At 50.8% G+C, this 22,685-nt stretch overlaps 1 protein-coding gene across 3 annotated transcripts in view; it reads left to right on the plus strand.

Moving 5' to 3' along the window:
- The first annotated feature begins 381 nt into the window (after positions 1 to 381).
- Ndrg1 (N-myc downstream regulated 1) overlaps positions 382 to 22,685 on the plus strand; it is a 43,004-nt gene continuing 20,700 nt past the window's right edge. The window contains exons 1-3 of one of the 3 annotated variants that reach the window (XM_050145033.1): positions 382 to 543; positions 11,677 to 11,757; positions 12,780 to 12,815. In XM_050145033.1, coding sequence (XP_050000990.1) covers positions 11,695 to 11,757; positions 12,780 to 12,815 — 99 coding nt within the window. In that variant the 5' untranslated portion in view covers positions 382 to 543; positions 11,677 to 11,694. The remainder of the gene's footprint in view (positions 544 to 11,676; positions 11,758 to 12,779; positions 12,816 to 22,685) is intronic. The other 2 variants (XM_050145034.1, XM_050145035.1) reach the window with 2 other exon arrangements.

The raw sequence follows: 22,685 nt of genomic DNA on the forward strand, positions 1-22,685 counted from the left end.
CGCCCAGTAGGGCGTGGCGCCGGCATAAAGCTTAGGAAACTCCAAGAAGGCGATGGGGGCCACGCGGTCGCGCAGAGATACAAGGAAGCCCGCAGGCACACGCACGAGCGCGCACGGGAACACACACAACCACTCGGTGCACACACGTCTGCAGCGCACGCCGCGGCCCCTAGAGGGGATTGCAGGGAGGAGCCAGAGCCCGGGCCTGGCAGTCCCTCACGCCGCGCCCCTGCAAAGGCTTGCGCAACAGGCGGTGGCTCCAGCCCGCCCAGCCCAGCCCAGACTGGGTGCAGTGTGGGGCGAGCCCGGGAAAGGGGTGTGTCCCCCCGCTGCGCAAGGAGCCGAGGGTCGGGGAGGGGCAAGGCCCTGGGGGCGGGGCCCCGGCGCCTATAAAATCGCCCTACGCCCGGACATAAACAAATCTTGCCTGGCCAACCTCTACCGCAGCTGATTGCTCGTTCACTCATCCTCGCCTCTCTCTTCACCTCCCGCTGGGCACCTCGCCGCCAACCTTGTTGGCATCTTTCCGTGCTCGCTCATTAGGTAAGCCCCCCCGCCCCGTATACCTTTTTCCTCCGGGGCACAACAAGGACCCTCAGGAGGCTTGTCTTCGAGGTGCTGTTAGACTCCCCGTCTGCCTTGGTGGCCCTTGCGAGGACCTCATGGCTCCAGCGCGGGAGAGGGACTCTTGGCATCACTGGAGGGCGTTTCTATGACTATAAGAGGGAAAAACATGTTCTGTCTCGCTTTCTTTCTAACTGGGGAAAGGGGTCGAAATTGGAGCGGAGAGCCTAGGAACACCTGGGTCCTTCTTCCTGGCGTCACCCCCAAGTCACAGCTGACTCTTCTGTCCAGTAGGCTCATGGGAACACCTTGTGTGTTGAGAGTGTGAAGGGATGTGGATGGGTGTTGGGATGGCCGGGGAAAGAGTGACTGACTGTACAGCGTGTTCCCGCGGGGTGAGTAGTGTTGGGGCCCGGGGAGGGGGTATTCTGCCGAAGGGGGCAAGGGTATGTCTGCTTCGGAGCCTGGTGCCGAACCAGTGTGATCTGAGCCCAGGTTCCCATCCCGTCGCAGAGCCGCGTGCTTTTCAAGCTGTGCGTGTGAGAGAACATGTGTGTGCTGGGGGAGAGTCCGGGGTGTGTCCCGGCGCGTGCTGCACGCGCCAAAGCGAGTGTCCGCGGCGAGCCCTGCACGGGCAGGGTGCGGCCCTCTAGGTATTCCGGGCTTGGCGCATTGGCTGCGCGGGAGAGGTGGCTGGTGCCGCAGGGTCGCTTGGGCACCTGGCAGCCCCCAAGTCGGCTGAAGCTCCGAGTGCCGTCGTTTTCGCCTCCGCCTACACCCCCTCCCCTTTCTTTCTCTTAGGCAGTTCTCCCTGCTGTTCTAGCCCGGAGTGCAGCTGGAACTGCTCGTCCGTTCCCGGGGGACCCTTCGCGGTCTCTGATTCAGCCTGTTGGGGGAGATTCGGGAGGGGCGTGCGGAATGCTGCAGACTCGGGGGAAACACGCTGTCACCGCCTCTCTCTCAAATTAGTAGCTGAAGCTGGGATTCGAAGATAGCTTCCTTACTCTGCCACCTTCCCTCTTCCCTATCGGTCGCCCCTGCTGGCAGTTGTCACAGATCCCCAAAGCACCACCCCTTGGGCTTGAAAGAGGGAAGTCCAGTGGTCCGTGTCCTAGAACAGCCTTCAGCTCTTCCTCACAGGTTTCCTGGGCATGCCAGCCTGTTAGTGTCCTTTAAGCTCCTGTAGAAGGTGGGAAACTCAGCTGCAATGCACTTCCCCTCCCCTTGTTCTCTTATACTACCCCCAAGTGAACTGATGGGTGGAATGAGTTTCAAGGCAAATCTTTCAGGTTGTTTTTTTCCAGTTAAAAATCCTAGCATTTTGTTAGTTTCAACTTCTCGGGCAGTGGTGGGGACCGGACAGATCACTGTTGGTGTGTGGGGTGGGTGGCTCAACCAGCTCCAGGCCAGGATGGGTACTAAGTGGGGGAGGGGCTAAGTAAAGGTGTGAGGGAGACTTTTCAGGAAGGGCTGGAGAAGCTTCAAGGGGTGGAGCTTTATAGTTGATGATGTCAGGGAGTTAATCCTACCTATACCTTCCTGGCTTGGTGGAGCTTGGTTTCCCAGTAGCCAGCAGCATTAACAATGACGGGGACAACCCTGCCTTCTGCTCTGACTTCCTTTGGTCCCAGGTAGGCGTCTGATGCAATCCTATGCCTGGAGGAATTGCTTGGTTCCTGTAGGGTCTCCTGCCCTGGCAAGCCTTCTGCCGGTGAAGGCAAACCAGAGATGGCTAACCACCGACTGGCTGGGCTGTTTGGACTTCCTTAGTCCAACCAAGCTCATTCACCATCCTGTCCCATCTCTTGCCACTTTAGAGATGTGACCTGAGATCAGAGATCACTGTCGGTGTCAGCGTGAGCCAGAACTGCATCCAGGGTCCCTTCTCAGAGGTCTCTTGGTTGGCACGGAACATGATTTTTTTTTTCCTGTGTGCTGCAGAATGCGAATGAAAATTTGTCTTTTTACTAAGTTTCAGGTGAGGCCACCTGGAGGGAAAGGCACAGTAGAAGTGGTTTTTGTTTTTGTTTTGATTGTTTTCTTTATAAGCATTTAAATCAGGTGCTGAGGTTGAAGCCAAGTCAGTTTAGTGAAGACGAGAAAAGGGTCAGAGTGAACTGATGGGTGCTTTTCTGGTGGCTTTCTGAGTTCGCTGCCCCCTCCCCAACAGTGCTGGGGCACCCCGGGTACATTGACCCCTGGTGGCCTGAGCTCATCCCAGCAGAGAGCAGAAAGGCCATGTGTTTTTTCTGATGTCCCCACAGCTGCAGGGCTTTCCCTTAAGACCTAGTTCCAGAAGAGCCATTTAAGGTATGCCTCAAAGGTCTTGTGGCTTCGGAGCTAAGCCACCATGATAACTAGCATCCTTGGATCTAGCCAGAGCAGGGAGAATACAGGCTAGGAAGGAAGTTTGGGATGGGATGAACAGAGTATCCTGGGGTCCCTTTAGTTCTTCCAGTCTCCACAGAGATGCTGCCTGCGCTGTCTGATCTCTATTGAGTCGATGTGGAACCCAAAGGCTTGTGTGAAGCTATGTGTCTAAAAATGGGAGAACCAGATTGAATGAACCCTTTGAGCCAGCCCTCAAAAATATGCGGTCTAGCCTAACAATATATCATATTGTTATGTATGTGTGTGTATAAATATCTCCAGGTGCCCGGTGAAAGCAGGGCAGACTGAAACACGCAGGAGCTTTGTGCCTTAGCTTTCCCCTTCTATAAAGGGAGAATAATCCAAACAATCTCATCTGGCTATGTAGAACTTGGTTAGGCTAATTTGTGTGGAGTGAGGCCAGGAGTCAGTCAGCACGTGGGGAGGGGGCACTGTGGATGTTTCCCATAACAACTGCAAAGGGCACTAAAGAGCCACCTCCTTGACAATGGGGTCTGGATCACTGTTTGTTATAACCCTAGCCAGGTCTGAATACTCTCAATGGACCCAGACTTTTCTTTTTGAGAGTCTTCAAAAAGCTAAACAATAGGATTAGGTTGAAGGTACTAGGCGCTGCCCCTAGGAACATTTTGCTCCAGGAGGCTGGAGGGCAGCAGACTGGAGGAGGCCATACCTGTCACGCCTTCTTGCCCCCCTGGGTCTGGGAATTCATAGTTGCTCAATTCCTAGTCCTTGCCTACCTAGGTTGCCTTGTGGTCTAGCATTTTGGCTCAGGCAATTGAGGTAGGATAATCTTAATTCCCAGGTTAGAAAACAGGTTGGGCACTTCTTCAAAACCAGGTGAGTGGATCTGGGCCAAATGCATTCACCCCTGGCCACGTCCAAACCCTACCCTTGCTCCTCAGGCCACAGAGAGCCTCTGGGGTGGGTGGTCAACCTGGTTGGACACACTGCAGGCCCTGGGGCCTTCTTGGTCGCTTCCGATTCTAGCCTAGCCCTTCTCACTTGCTCTTTCTCTTCTTGGGGAATGGAGTTGCTAAACCCGGCCACCAGTTGTTTTATCAGAAGGGGGTTTGTAGAGATGCAGATGGGAACACTGTGGTCCCACAGGAGGTCGACTTCAGAGGTGGAGGACAGCATTTGGGTTTAGGTGTTGGCATGGAACTTAATTGTCTAGGGTGGGGAGAGCCCAAGCCCTTAAGGAGAAAATGAGGAAGTCTGTCTTGGCACCCCAGAATAAGAACATGCTTATTAACATACAAAATGAGGCCCACAAACAGCCTCTTTGGACCGAGAGTTTCTTATTTTTCTATCTGTTTTGTAGACCTGTGTGCCCCACTGCCTACCCCTGGACTGTCCAGGACTGTTAGTCTAGCCAGCCCTTCCCTACCCAAGGGGGCCAAAGAAAGGCTCATGAACCTGGGGACTTGCAGTTCATGTTTTGTTTGTTTGTTTTGTTGTTGTTGTTTCTTTGTTTGTTTTTGTTTTAATTTTTTTCTAGAGAGGGTTTCTCTGTGTAACAGCTCTGGTTGTCCTGGAACTTGCTTTGTAGACCAGGCTGACCTAAAACTTACAGAGTACTGGGATTAAAGAAGTGTATCACCACTGCCTAAAACAGTTGATTTTTTAAAAATAGGTTCATCCTTTCCTTAAATCTGAAGAAACCGTTAAATCTGAAGAAACCCTTAAGCCTTCCTCAGCTAGCCAGCCTCTGCCCTGCCTTCCAGACCCTCCCATGGCTAGCAGTTGGGCTGAGTACCCGCCCTGCTCCCACTTGTCCTGTGGGACCACACTGTCCTGTCGTCTGTCTCTCTCCCATGCCCCCTCCCAGGGCCCGAGAGCCTGGCACTCACTGAGTACTCTCTCCATGTGCATCCGAAGGAAATCTCCACTGCTGAGGGCAATAAACCAGCCCATCTGTACAGGAAAAACTACAAGGGACTGTTCTGGAGTGTGGAAGTGATAGAGCCGTTTGGGGGACGGATCTAATTAGGGAGGGTGACCAGCACGCTGCTGTCTGATCTCGGGGACAAAGGGCTTGGTATGAGGATCCATTTCCGTCCTAGGCTAGCACTGGCTCTGTGATGTCAATAAAGTGTCTCAGCCTTGCCAGTACAGCTTACACCCATCCCACGGATTCATAGAATCCGTACGACCAATGTCCTTCTTCGGACTTCCAGTTACAGTCGTCTGTCAAGCCACTAATTGCCAGAACTCCGGTGCCAAGACACCACTGAGCACTGTGGAAAGATCACAGCGGGCAGGTTCCAGGCACTCACTCTTCCTACTTTTCTGTTCTAGCCTGCCCTCTACTCTGCCCTACCTCACTGCTGGTTGCTCCGTTACTCTGATTGAACACACGTGTGTACACACACACACCCTTTCAGCAGGTAGTGCACTCCTGCTTGGGATAAAGAGGCAGGAGGGTTGTGAGTTCAAGGCCAGCCTGTGCAACTTGAGACTGTCTCAGAAGAAAAAGATGGCAGGCAGCATAGTAGTAGAGGCCTTGGCCACGTACTAGGTTCAATCTAAAAAACAAGTTCCAGTCCTCACAGATGCACGGAGGATGCAGGAACTTTGGTTGCCTGGCAACAGATGATTTCTCCTTATTACCCTTGTCTCCTTTTTCCAACATGGACCCAGTCAGTGATGCCCAGTATTGTGCCGAGTCCCGGGGCCCTGAAAGAACCCTGGTCTGGAAGTTTCTGGGAAGGCTGTTTAAATCTCTCTGAGATCTTCCACCTCATTCTATACTGTCCCTAAGTTCTAGCCCATCCACTACACCATTCATAGCAGTCTTGGCAAGCTGGATTACATAAGAAAGCTATTTCAGAGCTCCGCCGCCTCATCCTTCCCATAGCCTTTACTTCCAAAAGTCCAGAAAACACCAGGAGAGCAAGTGCTTCACAAAGTGACTTCAGAGTGACTTTCAATTGACATAGGAATGTCCCAACAGGCATGTGGGGGGAACCCGAGCATGTCCCAAGGTAGTTTTTCCTGGGTTAACACAGAAGTGAGACAGCACACACTGATCTCCAGCTCAGGCTTGTTAAAGGGCAGGCTGGGAATACCCATGTTCCTGTGACTGTTACCTGAAGGGCAGAATGCTGAGCCAGCCATGGTCCCCTCTAGTTTTCCTTTCTCTGCTTCAGTACAGGACTCCGAGGGCCTGTTGTCTGCCTCCAGCAAAGGAGTGAGATGTGGCCATCCTTCTCCAGGCTGGACGATTGAGATGTGGAATTGTTGGCAAACCACATGAGGGACATTCACAGGGCTCCTGATTCCTTTCTGTGAAGTTGGCAATGCTTCTGCTGAGGACTTCTTTGAACACAGGGATGAATGGAGTGCCATGGAAGTGACCCTGGCACTTACTGTGGTGTGGCCATGTGGGGTTTCATGCTGTCCAGTTTCCATGGATGCTCTTCCTGGGAGACTGGGTCCTGGAAGCCCCGGAACAGTTCATGAATGGGTCTTTGCTGGATGCCTCTTGTTTCATCCCATGGGGAATCTAGGAGATCCAGGAGAACTTGCCCAAAAGGGTACGCAGCAGAAGGCTGAGCACCACAGAGTAGCTTCAGCTGCAAGGAGTGATAGAAAGTGTCAGCAGTGAGGGATCTGAGGCCTGATGAAGAAGAGGGTGAGTGAGGCAGGGCCATTCAGCCAAAGCTGCGCACAATGCCGGTGGCACTCTGTTCTCAGGTCTATGCCTTTCTACCTGGGTCCCCATGGGTACCAAATTTGTTAAAGACTTATGCAGTGTCCAAATGACAGATATGCATCCTTTGGAGACCAACTTTGACAAGGATACCACTTTCCAGGGTAGGGGGATGGCGATTAGAAAAATAAGTAAAGAGAACAAAGACACGAGTGAGAATAATAAAGCAGAAGCATTGGATAGTACCAGAAGGGAGTTCCAGTAAATGCTGAAAAATCACCCGTGTTTAATTTCCATTTGCTTAAGTACCCCGACCCCAAAAGGTAGGACTAAGATTAAAACAAACAAACAAACAAACAAACAAAAACTGCGTTAACTGCGTTAACAGATACAAGGAAAACAGACCAGTTGAAGGATTATGGTCTACATTCTTAGTTAAACAGTCTGTTGCCAGAACAAGATAACGCTCACACCCTAGGCCAAAGCGTTCTACAGGCAAACCACTCCCTAGGTGGAATCCATACTTATCTCCCTAAGGGAGTAGGGACCTAGTTGGATCTTGTTTGAGGTAGAAACAGATCTACTTCTTAGTACCTGAAATGTCAGGTCTGGATATTAGCCACACCTGTTGACAATAACCTTGAGAGAGCAGAGCTGTCTGATCTAAATCAAGGTGAAATTGGCCCTGTCAGTTTTTCTGCAAGTGGACACACTGAGGCTCCTAGGGGTGATGACTTGGAGCCATAAGGCAAGAAGGTGACAAGATTCCCATGCTAGGAACACTTAATCATGTCCTGCCACTTCTCTGAGGGTTCTTGAGAATCCCAGACCTGTTCCCACCATCCTCAGAGATTGCCTAATGACTCTCAAGTGACTTTGGGTTGGGGACGGGGGGCGACGCATTGCCCTTAGAGCCCAGGACTGCATTTCTACCTGCTCCCAGCAAACGTTGGGCCTGACTGGGCCAGGAGTCCTTGAATTCTTGTTCATTGCTGACCAAGATGTGTTTGCCCAGCCTTCTTGAGCCTTGTCACTCATGGTCAAACATTGCTGATATCAGAGGGACCTCATGGTGTTGTGCTGTTTGGCATTTACTGAACATTTTTTACTTGTTCTCCTCCCTCTTGGGCTACTCCAGGACTAACAATGTGTAAAGCACAGGCTGTGTCCTCATAATGCCCCAGGGACTCCCCAGCAACTCGGGAAGGAAGAGACACTGGCTCATTTAACAGCTGTTTGCAGATCCGTTGTTGAGGATAAGCCCTGCTGCTTGCTGGGAGCAGGTCTTACAAGGTCCCTGGCATCATGCACACCTCGATGAGCACACAGAGGTGGAGCTCCAGCTCCAGACAACGTGGGTTTTGAGGCTGGTGGTAATACTAGAGTCTGCTCCTCAGCCTGCTATTTAACTCCAGGTGGCCTTAACTCCTGAAGCAGGCAGGTGGGGCAGGAAGAAGCTGTGCCAGCCAGGATGCTAGCTGGTGGTATGACCTGGGGCCCCACCTCTGTAGGAGACTCTCACTGGGAGGATATTTTTCCTTCTCTAATCCCTGCAGCTGGTTGTGTGAGCGGAAGTTATTAGACTCGGAGGCAAAAGTACATGGTTCTGAATGTGTACTGGATTAAAGAATTGTGTCTAATTGACGTTTCTGGATGCCAACCTCATACCAGGAACTACTGAACTCAGCCAATCTTGGACAGATTTGATTTTGCATCCAGGGGACATTTGTCCATGTCAGCAGGCATTTGGGGTTGTCACAGCTTGAGGGGGTGGCTAGCCAGGGCCAGGGATATTTCTGGACATCATAAGATCCTCAGGGTTTGAATGTCATAGTGCTAAAACACACTGGAGGGTCAGTTGTTCATGATCCTGGAGAGTCAGGCCATGTAGGGACAGACAGATGGGCCACTTGGCTATAGAGGGAGCCTAAGGGCCACACACAAGCCTGAGCTCCGGTGATTGAGGACCTAGGAGCAGTCATGGCTCTATCAGCAGACCCATCACGTGGAAAATTCTCCTCAACATTGCAGTTGCTTTCATTCCTCATCCTGTGAGGGGCTCTTAATAATGTCCTTCAGAAAGAAACGAAGACTATGCCATGGACCTTGTAAGTTGCTCATGACATTCAGCTGCTGGCTAAAGGCAACTTTGGAGGGGCAAAGCAGAATGGGTAGGGATGGAGAGGTGGACAAAGGTCCACAGAATGGCCATACCTATAGCCCTAGCTGTATCCAAGTCTCCTGTTGTTGCTTTTGAATCTGTTTTTCGACACTGAGTGTCCTAAAAAGACCATAATTTGTACAGAAGCATATGGAAAAATAAACATTTAGAAGATGCTTTTGCTGGGCTGCCAAAGCCAGTTAGGGAATGCAGCCGCCCACCCGCCACATTGGTCCTGTGAGGAGAGAGAATGGAGAAGGATGATACTCTGGGTCCCAGCAGCTGATGGAGATATGGAACAGAAGTAGCCTGTGGTCGCCCATTGTCTGTAGTCCTGGTTACAGCACAGTCTTGACTACTGGGAAACAGTGACCTGGATAGCACAGGTATTTTCATACGTAGAACATTCTGTCCCCAAGCATGCCCCCTGGCCTGCTGGAAGATGTGGTCTCTCCCCACCAGCTTCTGCATCTTCACCCAGACAAAGATGTCTCACGCTCTGCATGATTAGCATCGTGGGTCAGGCAGTCTTTCCCATGCTGCTGTCCTGTGCGCTGGAAGATCTTTAGCAGTGTCTCCTCATCAAGATGGTTCCGAGGAATCTTCCATTCATGAGAATCAAAAGAAATGGTGGGACGCGCCTTTAATTCCAGCACTCGGGAGGCAGAGGCAGGTGGATCTCTGTGAGTTCAAGGCCAGCTTGGTCTACAGAGCTTGTTCCAGGATAGCGAGGGCTGTTACACAGAGAAACCCTGTCTTGAAAAACCAAAACCAAAAACAAAAAGTCTTGAAGTACTGCGAAAAGGTCTCTTGGAGACAAATCAATCAGAGTAGAGACAATATTCAGTGTCCTTCACCTTTGGGCTTCCATCAGGCCTTGAGTTGGTTGAAGCCCTGTCGGAAGAGGGCTCTATGGCTCCAAGGAGCAGACTGGCAAGTGCTTGAGGTGTTGGGAGACTGTTCTATGTTTCAGCTCTTCTCATCCTGTGGTCTAGGGAAAGGGGAAAGGGTGTAAGATGGGTGAATCAGGAAGTTCAGTGAGGGAACCTGAGGCTATGCTTTGATCTCCTTTAGTATCTGAAGGAGGAGAGAGATGGTAGAGGCTGGCATTATGTTCTAGAACCTGGGAGAACTGACCAAACTGAGCTAGGCTACAGTGTGCGATGAGTCTTTGTAAGCGCAGAGGAAGTGCGCAGGGCATTTTGTTCTACGGGTCAGTGACCAACCAAGGGGAATTGAAGCTTCTGCCTGCTGGAGGTGGGAAGCTAGAGCCCAAGGCAGGGTGCTATCTAATGGGTGATGCTCACACAGTCAAGGACTAAAGAGGGCTTGTTGGAACCCTCCCTGTGGGCAAGTTGAAGACCTCAGCTTCACCCTGGGCTCTCTGCTGAGCAGAGTTATATCAGGATCCCAGTGAACTGTGAAGTCTTCCACTCTCAGCATGAGAGCTGGTGTTGCCAGAGCCCAGGGCTTTTGGAAGGTCTCTCTAGGCTGTGTAGGCGAGGCATCCCACAGCTAAGGTCTCGGGACTGTGAACACGCTGATTTAGCAAGACTCTCAGACCGTAGCTTTTTGTGCCTGCTGCCTCTGAGCTGGCTGAGGCCCAGGAATGTTCACAGATATAAAACTGACTTTGTTTTTGAAATGTTCTGGATCCCAGACCCCAAAGGCTGCATAAAGACATTCTTGTGAGGTGGTTATCTACTGGGGAGAGTCACGTTGGGGCCCCAGACCAGCACACCCCATCTACCCACAGCATGCCATGTTTTGGCTTGAGTATGTATTAGAGTGGCTGCTCTTGCAGGCTGACCTCTAGATGAGGGTCACAGGGTTCCTGTGGGCTTGGGCAGCTGGTTCTCAGGAATTTTGGAGACTTTAACTTCCTTTGCTGCAAATCTACAGGTCCTTGAGCAGCTGGGGTTCTTTCTAACTCAGACTCTGCCTGTAGGTGGTTAGAAGACCATATCCTGGGCCCGAGTCTTGGCTTTCTCCTCCGCCCCAGAATTCCATGTACCTTCTGGGACACTTCCGTTCTGTTTTCCAGAATTCTTTGAGCCTCATCCATGCCTGCTCTCCGTGGGCATTTACTTTTACAACTTGACTGTGGATCTAGAAGTCTGTGTATTTATCTCCTAGGTCTGTGGGTGTCACCCTCTGCCCTCTCCTCTCCCCACAAGCCCATTAGGTCAGACTTTCCAGCAGCTCTGAACTCTGTGTCTGTCTATTTCTGTAGCCCTTATTTGTTGACTTACAGGAGTATGTGTCCCAGTGCAAGCCAAGGAGATCCCTATAGCCACTCTTGTTTGCCCTGGTGGGGTCTGGCTCAGGAAGTACCATTAGTGTTAGATTCCTTTTTCCACATCCTACCAAGCACTCAATGCCTGTAAGACCCTTGGCCTGGGTTTGTCCCCATGTCCTATTTTTCCACTGTGGTCAGACTACCTGGAGTCCTCCTGCCCAGAGGTGTATATAGCACCTGTACATGGTGATACCCAGGCGCTTTTTGGTTCCTTGATGGTTAATCTGAGGATGTCTGGCTTTGGGATGATTGGTAAAGGGGTCTCCTTCTAGAATGTATCATGAAGCATGGGGTGTGCTTGATGGGTCTGGACTAGATGTGGCGCCTGCTTTTGGTTCTCCATCCGCCTGCTTCGTTGTAGCTGTGACTGTAAGCCTGCTTCGTCTTTCAGAAATCTCCTACCCAGTTCCGCTAGGAAGCCTGGGAAGGTTGAGGGCAGGAAGGCTTCCTTGTAGCCCACAGCATTGGGCATGGCTGTGGGTGGGAAGAGCTGGGGGGGCAGTGGAGAAGCCTGGCCCTTCTGTTTGTTCCGCTCATGTATTAGCTTATTCTAAAAAAGTTATCCTACTGGGAAGTGCTGACCTCCTGGCCTTTTTCTCCTGGTAGGTCTGTAATAGCAGGGACATGTCCCGCGAGCTACAGGACGTGGACCTCGCCGAGGTGAAGCCTCTGGTGGAAAAGGGGGAGGTGAGTGGAGCTGCTTCATACCTGCTCCATCTTGTGCTTGTAGTAGACACACACATACATGGCATACACAGTCATAGCTATGAATATACATTCATTGTACATAGCATGCACACATGTGAACAAGAGCATAACATATAAACAAATCTATGGAAAACACACAAACATGTGTACACACACACACATACACACACACACAGTACAGGCATTGATCCCCTTTGTTTCAATCCGCCTTTAGTGACTCTTGATGCTCTTGTCTACCACCCAGTCACAGCCCCTGCAGCAGGGCATCTGTTATGATTGGCTTACAGTTTTCCAGCCCCTGTGGCCCTCTGCACCCTGCTTTGTTCCCCTGGCCTCTTGGGCATTAGACACTGCTGTGCCATCTTCTGTACTGGAGGCTCACGGCTTTGCGTTCAATCCTCTCAGAAAATAAGCTGGTAGCAATCCTTAACAGATGCTGGCTGGACCAGTGAGGCTCCAGGTCTTCCCAGAACCACACTGCCCTGGCTTCAGTGGAGTCAAGACCTTCCTGTCACAGAAAACTGTTCAAGGATGAAAGCTGTTTGGGCAGAGATTTATTGTGTATAGATTGAGGGAAATGCTTTGAAGTTTCCCTTATCCCTTTGCCCCCACGAAAGATTGTATTTAAATACAGAGTGCAGACCTTGATAGGGAGGAGGAAATTGCAAGCGCAGAAGTGACAAGGTCCCATTTGCGTCCCGGGAGTCCAGCACATGGGTCTCCGTATGAACTGGATAGCCACTTGCAGTGTCTGTCACTCAGGTTTGTGCCCCGTGTCTACCTTTAGGTCTCTTTTGGCCAACTGTCCTCAGAAAAAGGACCTAGCAGATGGGCCAATTGTCCACGGGGCTGCTGCTCCCTGAGATGAAACAGTCTCTCTTTGCAAGGACTAAGGGAAGCCCACTGAGCAGAGTTCAGATTCAGGCACCAGAGAGGACCGTGAGTGCCAATGTTTGTCTCTGACCAAGGGAACTAACCAAGACTCTGTCATCTCTCCACAGACCATCACCGGCCTCCTGCAAGAGTTCGATGTCCAGGCAAGTAGAGAGTGTGGGGTCTCCATTTATATCCACTGGTCCGCCTATGTCTTTCCCTTTCTTCTTCCTGTCAGTGTGAAGTGGATTGCCGTTTATATGTGAAGCCAGCAGAGAGCAGGGAATGAGCTCAGCCAATCCCCGCACTTTGTAGCTTCCCCTGGAGGAAGCAAGTCTGAGTTCCAGCCAGGGAGGTGAGAGCTGAGCAGCCCCCAGGAGGGCAGACAGACATACTGCTGTGTGGCCCTGGAGAGCTGGGGTGTGTGGGGGAAATAACGGAAGTCCAGTGGACTTGGGACCCTGTGAGGTGGAGATGTACTGATCTTGGCTGTGTTAGCAAATCTGAAACGGGGGTCCTTTACCCAAGGTTGGAGTATCTAGCCCACTCAGAACTAGCTAGAGGGCCAGTCAGGGGTGTGTTTCCAGCTTCGCCTAAGAGCCATCTGTCGAGAGTGGAGAAACCCAGGTCTGAACAATCCCTGTGCCATCCTCCCTAGGCATGAGTACCATGGAGGGTGGGATAGGCACATGTAGGTTGTCTGCAGGCCTGCTCACCTAGATCTCCACCAGATCCCACCCACACATCTTGACTTTGACATTCGTGTAGGAAACATTTGTGACATCCTTCTGGGTCTCCTTCTCTGATATACACTCGTCCTTCCGCAATAGAGGTGGGGATTCTGGCCTTGACCCTAAGGAAACGAAAAAATTAGAACAAGGGTTAGAAGTTTGCTTAGTTCCATCATTGGTCCCCATAAATTGTATGAAGGTATGAGGTAGGCTTTTGAGGGTGTATTATCAGTCTGATCACAGGGTACTTTGACTTTGGGGTTCTAGGGACTCCCAGCGTAGGTCTGAGGCCATGGCTTCTGCCTCTTCTCCTGTGAGGACAACCTATCCCACGTAGCTGGGAACAAGAAGCGGGTATTAAACTATTGCTGTATACAAGCCTCGGAGTCCACTAAGAAAGGTAGCACCTTCACAGTGCAGAGATTTCCCTTTGGACCCCAATAATGCTGTAAAGCAGGGGACACGTCTGTCTCCAAAGCAGAGGTAAATAGTCTAGCCCACACCTGTGCAACTGGTGGGACATGCTGAGGGGTTTTATCATACAAGCATACACTCATCGTGGCTTTTGAACAGGAGCCCTGAGCCAAGGACAGTGACCATCTGAAGGCTATACAGAGACGACACTTGCTTCCATTGGAGGGTGATGCCCACAGAATTATGAACCCTCACAACTCTGTACCCTCGGCAAAATGAGGCTACCTGGAGGATCATGTTGTGGTTTTCACCCAGGGCTCCTGTTTGGGAGCAGCTTAGCCTTCTCCCCTCCAGAGGAGTCTCCTGGACACACAGCCCCAGTTCCCAGCACCCTGGCTGCCCCAGTCTCTGTAGTTGATAAATTTCCAGTACAGCTGCCATCTCTGCATACTATGTGGGATCCTCCTAAACCGAGACTTGCCTGAGGTTAGAACAGAGCTCAGACCTCAGCATCTTGAAGAAACTGACCTTTTTAAGAGTATGCAACACGGTTAGTTTTAGCTTACTTGTCAAACTCTGTGCCTTTGACGCGTTACTTCACCTTTGCTGAGTACGCTTCGTCCAATGAACATAAGAACGTTCTAGTATTTAACTGTGTACTAAGCATCGTTATGAGCACTCTGAGTCTTACTTTGATACTTCAGCTGTGAGAAGTGCTCATCCAATCTCCAGAAGAACCCTGGGTACAAATTTCTCATCCCCACTTAATCTCAGTCAGAAGGCCAAGAATTAATTGATGGGCTCTGTGTCATTTCTTGCTGGGAGACTCCATGTTGCCTGGGTGATGACTGATGTTGCTGAGACACATGCCTGGGGCTATTGAGGAGCTCTCCTGGCTGTGCCTCCCATTCTGTGACAGCTAAGATACCAGTAGGACTCCCAGTAGTGGCTCGGAGAAAAGGTTGTAACCTGCAAGGAAGAATGGGCAGAAGTGGCCTTTAAGATCCAGGCCTTTTTAGCCACCAGTTTCCTTATCTGCATGTTCCTGGTGGGTGAAAAGACATGGAGGTCAGGCCAGAAATACTTCTAAGGATCACAGGTGGGGACGTCAGGAGAAACCCCTTCCCCCCAAATTAGTAAGGTAGTATGCATTCAGTATTCATCCCATCAGAGATGGGAGACAAACAAGTAGACAGGTCCACTGGCGTTGCCTGCAGAAGCAGAAGAGGGCTATGCATGGGATGGGGGCAGCTCCTTGGGTGCAAAGGATCTAGGCAGGGGCTTAGAGTACTGAAGGCCCACCAAGGACTGCTTGTCACTCCACCCCACCACTGCCTGATTACATATATCCCATTTGACTCCCTGTGATCTGGTCCATTGCTCATCGGATAGTTGAGGATTTGGGTGCCCAGCACCACGAACACATATCTTGGTCTCCAAGGAGAGCGGAGCTCCTGGTGCCCCCAGTTCCACCCACATTCTTGTTAAGAAGGGGGAGAGACAGTTGTGGAGAGTGGCTTGCCAGAGGCCACCCTGTGGTTGCTGTAGGAGGCAGTGTCACAGCCTGTCCTTTCCTGTCTCAGACCCACAGATGTCTGGGTGGTATTGATAAAGCCACTGCCTGTTCTCATATGCGAGGTACCCATACCAAAGGCTGCCCAGCCAGTACCTCATTTAATTCCTCAACAATCAGGAGAAGCATTGTGTCCACCTGGCTCAGACAGAGGTCAAAGTGGTAGCACTGGGGGTCTCACCAGGTCCACGTTTGGCTACACAGGCAGAAGTGCACATTTTTTGTCTCATTGTTTCCAGGTATTAAGCTTGTATGTTTGCTCTCCTTGTTTTGTATGCAATGTCCAGAACTCCACACTTCCCATCTCACTGTCTAGGACTCAGGGATGGACAGGTACCGTGTTGAGCCGGAGGTCAATGGAATATCCTGAGGACTTTGGTTTATCTTTTTCAGCCCTGCTCTGTCCTGCTGGAGACATAGAGAGACTGAGTGAGAGGGGAAGTTCTATATTGGTGTTGGCTAAGATTGTGACTTTGTTTCTAATCATTATGTTCTCTTATCCCGGGGTAGTAAGAGCCATGAAACTGTCCCCTGAGACCTTGGTTATTTAATTGGCTGTGTGGGCTGAACATAGCTGGAAGTGAGAGTCCCGGGGGCCCACCTGTGCCGTCAGGGCTGAGCCACACAAGCCTCTCCCTGATAAGAGCCTGGTGACTTGCTTTCTTTGCTTGGTGGGCCTTCCTGCTCAGTGCGTGATTGGTCTAGGTTTACCTGTTCTCGGAGCGAAGGCTGTGTGTGGACTCAGAGAGTGGGATGTAAGGACCAGTTGTCCTTTTCTGGTTATCAACCCAGTCCCTCCAGCCTCAGTTTCCTCATGTGTGATACGGGAAAGTCGATAGCCTTTGTAAAGTGACTTTGTGTTATAGAGAGGGTAGAGTTGGGGCTATAACGACAGTGCCATTTCAAGCAGAACACACCCCAATGTATATTGTAGGTTTCCTCTGATTTTCATTGTGGTAAAATACACAGACTAGGTGACATGTTTACCACTTTTAAGTGTGAGGCCTGGTGGCAGTAAATGCATAAAATTTAAAAGTCCACATTCCCCCTTCCCCGCCATTCCACCTCCATTCCTCTTTGCTTGAGTTTGTTGTTTACAATCTCCTTATGTAAAAGGGGACACATAACAGCTGTAGGTAATGTTATATAGCTTCATAACCCCGAAGCTTGTCATACTGTAGTAAAATGATGCCGCTTATCTGCCACGGTGTCCATGGACAAGCAGGGCAGGTGCCCTGTGCTCTTGATGAAAACTCAGGGACCTGTGTTATCATCATCATCGTGGATGATGAGACCATGCCGGCATCGGTCAGGTGGTTCCATGAGTCTACCTTGGCTGGAACGCTCTTCTGAAGAACTTTCCTATAGTTCTAGACTTGGGGATCCCCTGTCCTTAAGACTGCACTGTGGCTCACCCCTGCCATACTTCTTTGGTCTGTCTGGCCAACCACATGGCTGGCACTATTCCATTGATCACACAGAGATCTGTGTGAAGATGCCCAGGGGTACTATCGGGATAGTCCTAAGTTTAAGTCCAGGTTGACTCCTGAAAACACAGTAGTCCAGGAAGGTAGCGCAGTTAAAAGAGCTGACTTCTTAACACAAAATGTCATCTGGAAACTGCCCTGTGCTCTCCACAAATGATCATATTTGAGTCTCATGACAACTGATAAAGGAAATACCCCCGCTCTTTTTGTGTGAACGTCTAAGATACGACCCTGGGGAAGTCCACATCGTGATGAGATGGGTGTTGATGCTGATTCAATGCCGACATCCAGAGCCAGAGTTTCCTCTGCAAGTATTTTGGGGGCTAAGGTTGGGAGCTCAGGTCTATTCTCTCACTTCTGGTTCCATACTGATTGACTTTTGCTATTTGGTCTTCAGTGGCTAATGCCTTCTACCTAGGCCTGTGCTTGTTCAAATGGCTTCATCTGATTTGGTTTCCATGGAAATATGTTGGCACACACAGCATACGGAGCACTATGGAAAATGAGCAGCTATTCCCTGCAGGGCCTCCTGGAGGGGAGAGGGCCGGACAGGGTGGCTGGCCTCGGGGAGGCCTGAGCTCAGTTCCTACTTCCTGCAGCTTCTTGTCTCACTGGAGCAAGCCAGACGGGAGACTGTGTCTTTCCCCTTCTGTTACAAGCCTTCTGTTACAAGGAAAGCCTGACAAGCAGTCATCTTGGACTAGGTTCTTTTTCTCTACACATTTGTTTCTTGTTTTCATTCCCCATGGGTAAAGGGGGCAGAACTCCCACAGAAGGCTGAGAGCTCTTAATCCCCCATTTCCTGTCCTTTTCCTTTTCCTGGTCTCACTTCCCAACAAAGCTTCTGGGATTCAGAAACCCTATTGGCAGATGGCAGGATGCACATCTGGATGGGTGAGACAAGACAGCTGCCTGCTCTGGGATTTCCTAGCAACATCCTCCTGGAACAGTAAAGGAAAGCTATCTAGGCCAAGGCTTAGAGCTGTGCCAACATGTCTGCCCCAGGTCAGGATCTGTCCTGCTGACCCAGGAAGACCAATATCTGGTAACTGTAGTGCCATGGACAGAAGGCCCCTGTCTTTAATTGCCTGCTTCTCCTCACCGAGGCTTAGTTCTTATCTGAAACAAGGGGGTGGAGTCACTACCTCAAAGGGCGTGGCCAGACTTCCATCCAAGTCCCTTGATCCTATGCGCAGACCACTGTGCTTCTCCATTGTATTGTGGGTAGCAGTTGGTCACTCCTTTTTCTTTTCACTGCCTGCCCTCCTTGGAGCCTCTGGCTTCTCACTGTGACCCGAGGTGTTTTCTGTGACCTGGGCTGACGCCCAAACAACCATAACCTGTCGCTTTTCTTCTCTGTCTTGGTGGGATGGTAACACAAAGGGTGGTTGAGTCTTGAGTCCTTGCAGTCTCATCTACTAGTGCCCCTACTGCGGTGTGACTTGACCCTCAGCTTGCTGCTCTGGGGAAGCAGTGGGTGGTCCATACCCCTAACTGCCTTAGAATCTGGGAGAATACATCCTCTAGTGTCTGCCCGGGTCCTTTGGGAAAGAATGAAATTATGGCAGCTGAAGCAGCTGGTGTCTAGAGCCATAGATTATCCAGCCAGTGACTTAAGCCACACTGTCTCCTCAGTAATCACCTCTTGTAGTTGCCATAACAACCAACCTGGAGAGAGGTAGCAATGTGCAAAGCACTCCTGGGTCTCACTCGTGGTGACAGCCCAGGGAGAGGCAGGTTTGTCCTGCCCCCTGTTTCAGTTAGCATAACTGTCATCTTGACATGACATAGAATTATCTGGGAAGAGAATCTCATGCTGTCCTATGAGCATGTCTGTGGGGGATTGTCTTGATTGTCAATTGATGTAGGACAATTGACGGTGTATAGTGGGTGGCACCGTTCCCTAGGCTGGTAGTCCTGAACCATATAAGAAAGTTAGCTAAGTGCAAACCGGCTGACCAGCCTGCAAACAGTGTTCTCTGTGTTTCCTGCCATGCCTTTACTGTGGCCTAAGATTCTTGGAAACCTAGCATTGTACAGAATAGCAAAAAGGCCTGCCTTTGAGTTTCTGTCTTGACTTCCCTCCAGGGCAGACTGTAATGTGGAATTGTAGGGTGAAACAAACCTTTTTCTTACTAAGCTGCTTTTGGTGTTTGTCACAGCAGAAATGAAACTAGAGCACCCCCAGGCTTACGGTTAAGGGCAGGGATTCTCAGATATGGTTGATAACTTATAACAATGGTACATAGTGGACATACACTAGGGTTAATATCTCTAACATCACAGCTCCCTAAACAAGCATGGTTGCTATTTATAACTAGCAGGAAATGACTATCACACAGCCCCAGACTCCTTCTATCTTCCTGCTCCTCCATTCCAAGTATGTAGCTTCTGACCTAATGTTTATAACATAGCTGCTGGCTGACTCACGGAGCATCCCGTACATGTTCTGGACAGGAAGCAGGTGAAAGGGCGAGAAAGAAAAGTAAAAAAAGTTCCAGTGCTGATCTGTTTGTTTTCAAAGTCCCCGGGAAACCTTAGAGAGCTCTTCTGGCATTTCTCATGCTAGAGCAGGGGTTCCTGACCATCCTTGGACACAGAAGAGCTGGGAGAAAGGAGAGATTTGCTAGACATATTCAGGTTGGTGCACAGTTGGGATGCTCACGTAGATCAGATACTCCCCACCTCAGGCCGCTGGAAGAGAGTCTGTCGTAGTGTTCATCCTCTCAGGCCAGGTCTGGCATCCAGAGGGATGTTTCTTTGAAGATATCCCTAAGTGCTAATTCCCTACTTGCAGGCAGTGTAGACTGGGGCAAGAGCATGTCTCTTCACTGGCCCATTGGCTATATGGGCCGTTGAATTCTAAATATCCAGACTGGACCCTCCCTGTCTCAGGGCCAGGGCTTCTTTCTGGAAGTCCCTAGTCTGGTTTGGGTTGATAGCTATGAATGGGTACCTGTGATGATATCAGGTACAGCCGAGAGAACAAGGGTGTGTGTGTGTGTGTTCTGGGCATGGTGTGGTGGTGGGAAGGGCCTCTCTAGGCAGGTGGGGCCTGTGGTGGGATCTTTCTGTGTCTGATACTCTATCCACAAAGGCACATGCCCAGCAGCGAGGACAGGTGTGTTGAGGACAGGTGTGTGTCCTGCAGGGAGAACAGGTGCACGCTTTAGCAGGATGGCAAGAACGGGTGTTAGTCACTCCCAGTTCCCATGTGCTTATATAACCACACACGGGTCCAAGCTGCTGGGAAGAGAAACAGGGACCCAGCTTGCAGGTGGCCCCCAGGAAGTCACAGGATGCGTTATGATGTTGCTTACTGCGTTGCTAAACTCCTTCATCTGCACAAAGTAGAGCCTGGATCTTCAGAGACCAGGCTTTGAACCAGGCTGTCTAAATCCAAGATTAGTCCAAACGCTGTGCCGCCATCCTAGCTGTGTGACTTCAGGCAAGTGAACTTGACCTCTCTCAACCCCGGTTTCCTCATCTAGGCAGGATGGTGGCAGTCGTTAGGTAGTGGAGTCAGTGGTTTCCATGAGAACACGTGAAGAAGCTTAAGGCGGGGGTCTGCGGTAGATGGAGTGATTACCACGATCCTCCCTGACACCTCATATCACCTGCCCCAAAGAAAAAGAGCTTCTAGACTTTTCAGAGCAGGTGAGAGGTGGCCTTTGTCTCATGTCTTCCTGGTTGTGTGACCTCTGAGCTGGGTCACATGCTCTCTGCCTCTGACCTGCTGTAGTGTTGAGTGTGAGACTCTAGAGTTGGAGGAACAAGAGACTGGTCCCCCAGCATGCCAGCCAGAAGTGTCTCCTGATGACTCCCAGCACAGGGGACTGCCTGTTGTCTGGGAATAAGACAAGTAAAGTATATAGTTCTGATGTCCCTGCAGCCCCGAGCCCTACTGTACACAGGCAGCATCTCTGTAGAACAGGAAGCCACACCAGGGTAGTATTTTGTTCTTGGGTGGAGGAGAGACCCCTTCGAGTTAAAATCATAATCTGTAAGGCTTCTGTAGAGGTTAGCCAAAGTCAGATGTGTATCTCCACCCCTAAAGCTGGTCTTTTAGTGCTAGTGGGTGCTGAGGTCCCCTCTGCCTGGCTGGGCTCCAACTCTCCTCCCCATCGCTGCTGCTGAGGCTCCTGGGTTGGGGACATGCTCTCCCTTCTGAGAGCTGAGGCCCTGAAGGCTTATCAAATGGGACAAGGGCTTGAAGGGTAGTAGCCACAGGCAGACTGGCTTGGCCTATTTTTAGAATGAGCCATGTGGGTTAGCCCCAAAGACAATAAAGAATGTGGCCCCACAATGGACCATTGTTACCATGGTGGCTTCAGAGCTGGCAGATGACCCGTGTCCCATGGGGTTGGGCTGATGCTCCTGTCCTATGGATTTTTCCAGAGCGTACTCTAGGCAGGAAAGAAGTGCTGAGCCTGAAGTTAAAGGGGGGAGGGAGGCAGGAGTGGACTTTGTGTTCCCTGGGGGGGGGACTCATTTTGGGGTGACAATATGGATCAGGAGACCCCTGTGCTAGGTACACAAGGAACAAAGTGTCCCTACTTTTCTGTGCCTACCTATCCCTGTCTTTGTTGTCTGCTGGCTGCCTTTGGCTGCCTGTACCTGGCTGGCTGTGTCTGTCTGCGCCTGTCAGTGCCTGCCTGTGCCTGGGCCAAGGCCTGCCTGTGCTGGGTGTATCATCACTCCCTCATAGACACTGCCACAGGTTCAAATTCTTATTCCATAGAGTCGGGGAGTGGAGGGCTCTGGGCTTGCTCGCTTTAGAAATCTTCAGGATTAGGACCCCCTGCATCTGTCTCTCTGTCTTGGTGGGGACAGGCCCAGCTCTTGAGAGTGTATGTGTGGTCGTGTGTGTTTGAGAGTATGTAGTCCACACTGTCTTCAAACTCTCCATCCTCCTGCATCACCCTCTTTAGCACTGGGATTTAAATGTGCATGACCACAATCACCTCGGGTGAAGCCTTGGCGAGATGTCATACCGGGGACTTCGGATGTACCTCAGTGGTTGAGTACTTGGCTTGTGGGTGCAAGCGAGGCCCTGGGTTCATCTCCAGTATGTGCAAACGGCAAAAAGGAAAACATAGCACTCAAACACTGTACTCTGATGTGGGACCCTGGAATGAGGGCTCATTCTGTTTTTTACTAGTGAATTCATGTATGTTCCTTTACTAGTACACCCATATGTACTGCTTGCTGTTCACGGCCATCCATGTGTACCGTATGCTAGGACACAAGCATTCCCTGCTCTACTTAAAACGAGTCCATGCATGTTCGTGTGCAGTGTTGTAATCGTGTGCTGCTTTACCAATAAATCTGTGAGCACTGCAGTTCCAGTGCATTCATGCGAACCGCATTGGTCATGCATTCATGCTTGCCACTGTGCGTGTCCATCCATGTGCCATGTTGTCCTAGTTCACCCAGATGCACTGTTCTCCTACACACACACGTGGGCTGCTACTTTAGTATAGGCGTGAGCACTGGGGTACAAGTACACACCCCTGTACTCTGTTATATAAGCATGAATGTCTGTTTGTGCTCCAAGAGTGCCCCAGTCGGGGAATCCCTGTCCCGCTGGGCTTCACAGTCTTATTCTCGTCTCCCAAAGTCTTGCAGGAGGGTGGCTGCTCCCAAGACAGGTTAGGGTGACTTCCCAGACCATGGTTCCTGAGTGACTCCCCAATCCTTTCTCCTCTCACATTAGACCATGAGTGCCAATCTTGTTTCTTGTCTCCTGCCTCAAGGGTCCTGTGGGGGTCCTAGATTCTGGGAGAAGGTTGGTGGCACCTGGAATTTTTGGTGTCCTTTAGTCTCACA

Source organism: Alexandromys fortis, unplaced genomic scaffold (assembly GCF_014885135.2).
Source record: "Alexandromys fortis isolate MF-2015 unplaced genomic scaffold, M_Fortis_MF-2015_v1.1 scaffold_2_1_26212458, whole genome shotgun sequence".
Lineage (NCBI taxonomy): Eukaryota > Metazoa > Chordata > Mammalia > Rodentia > Cricetidae > Alexandromys > Alexandromys fortis.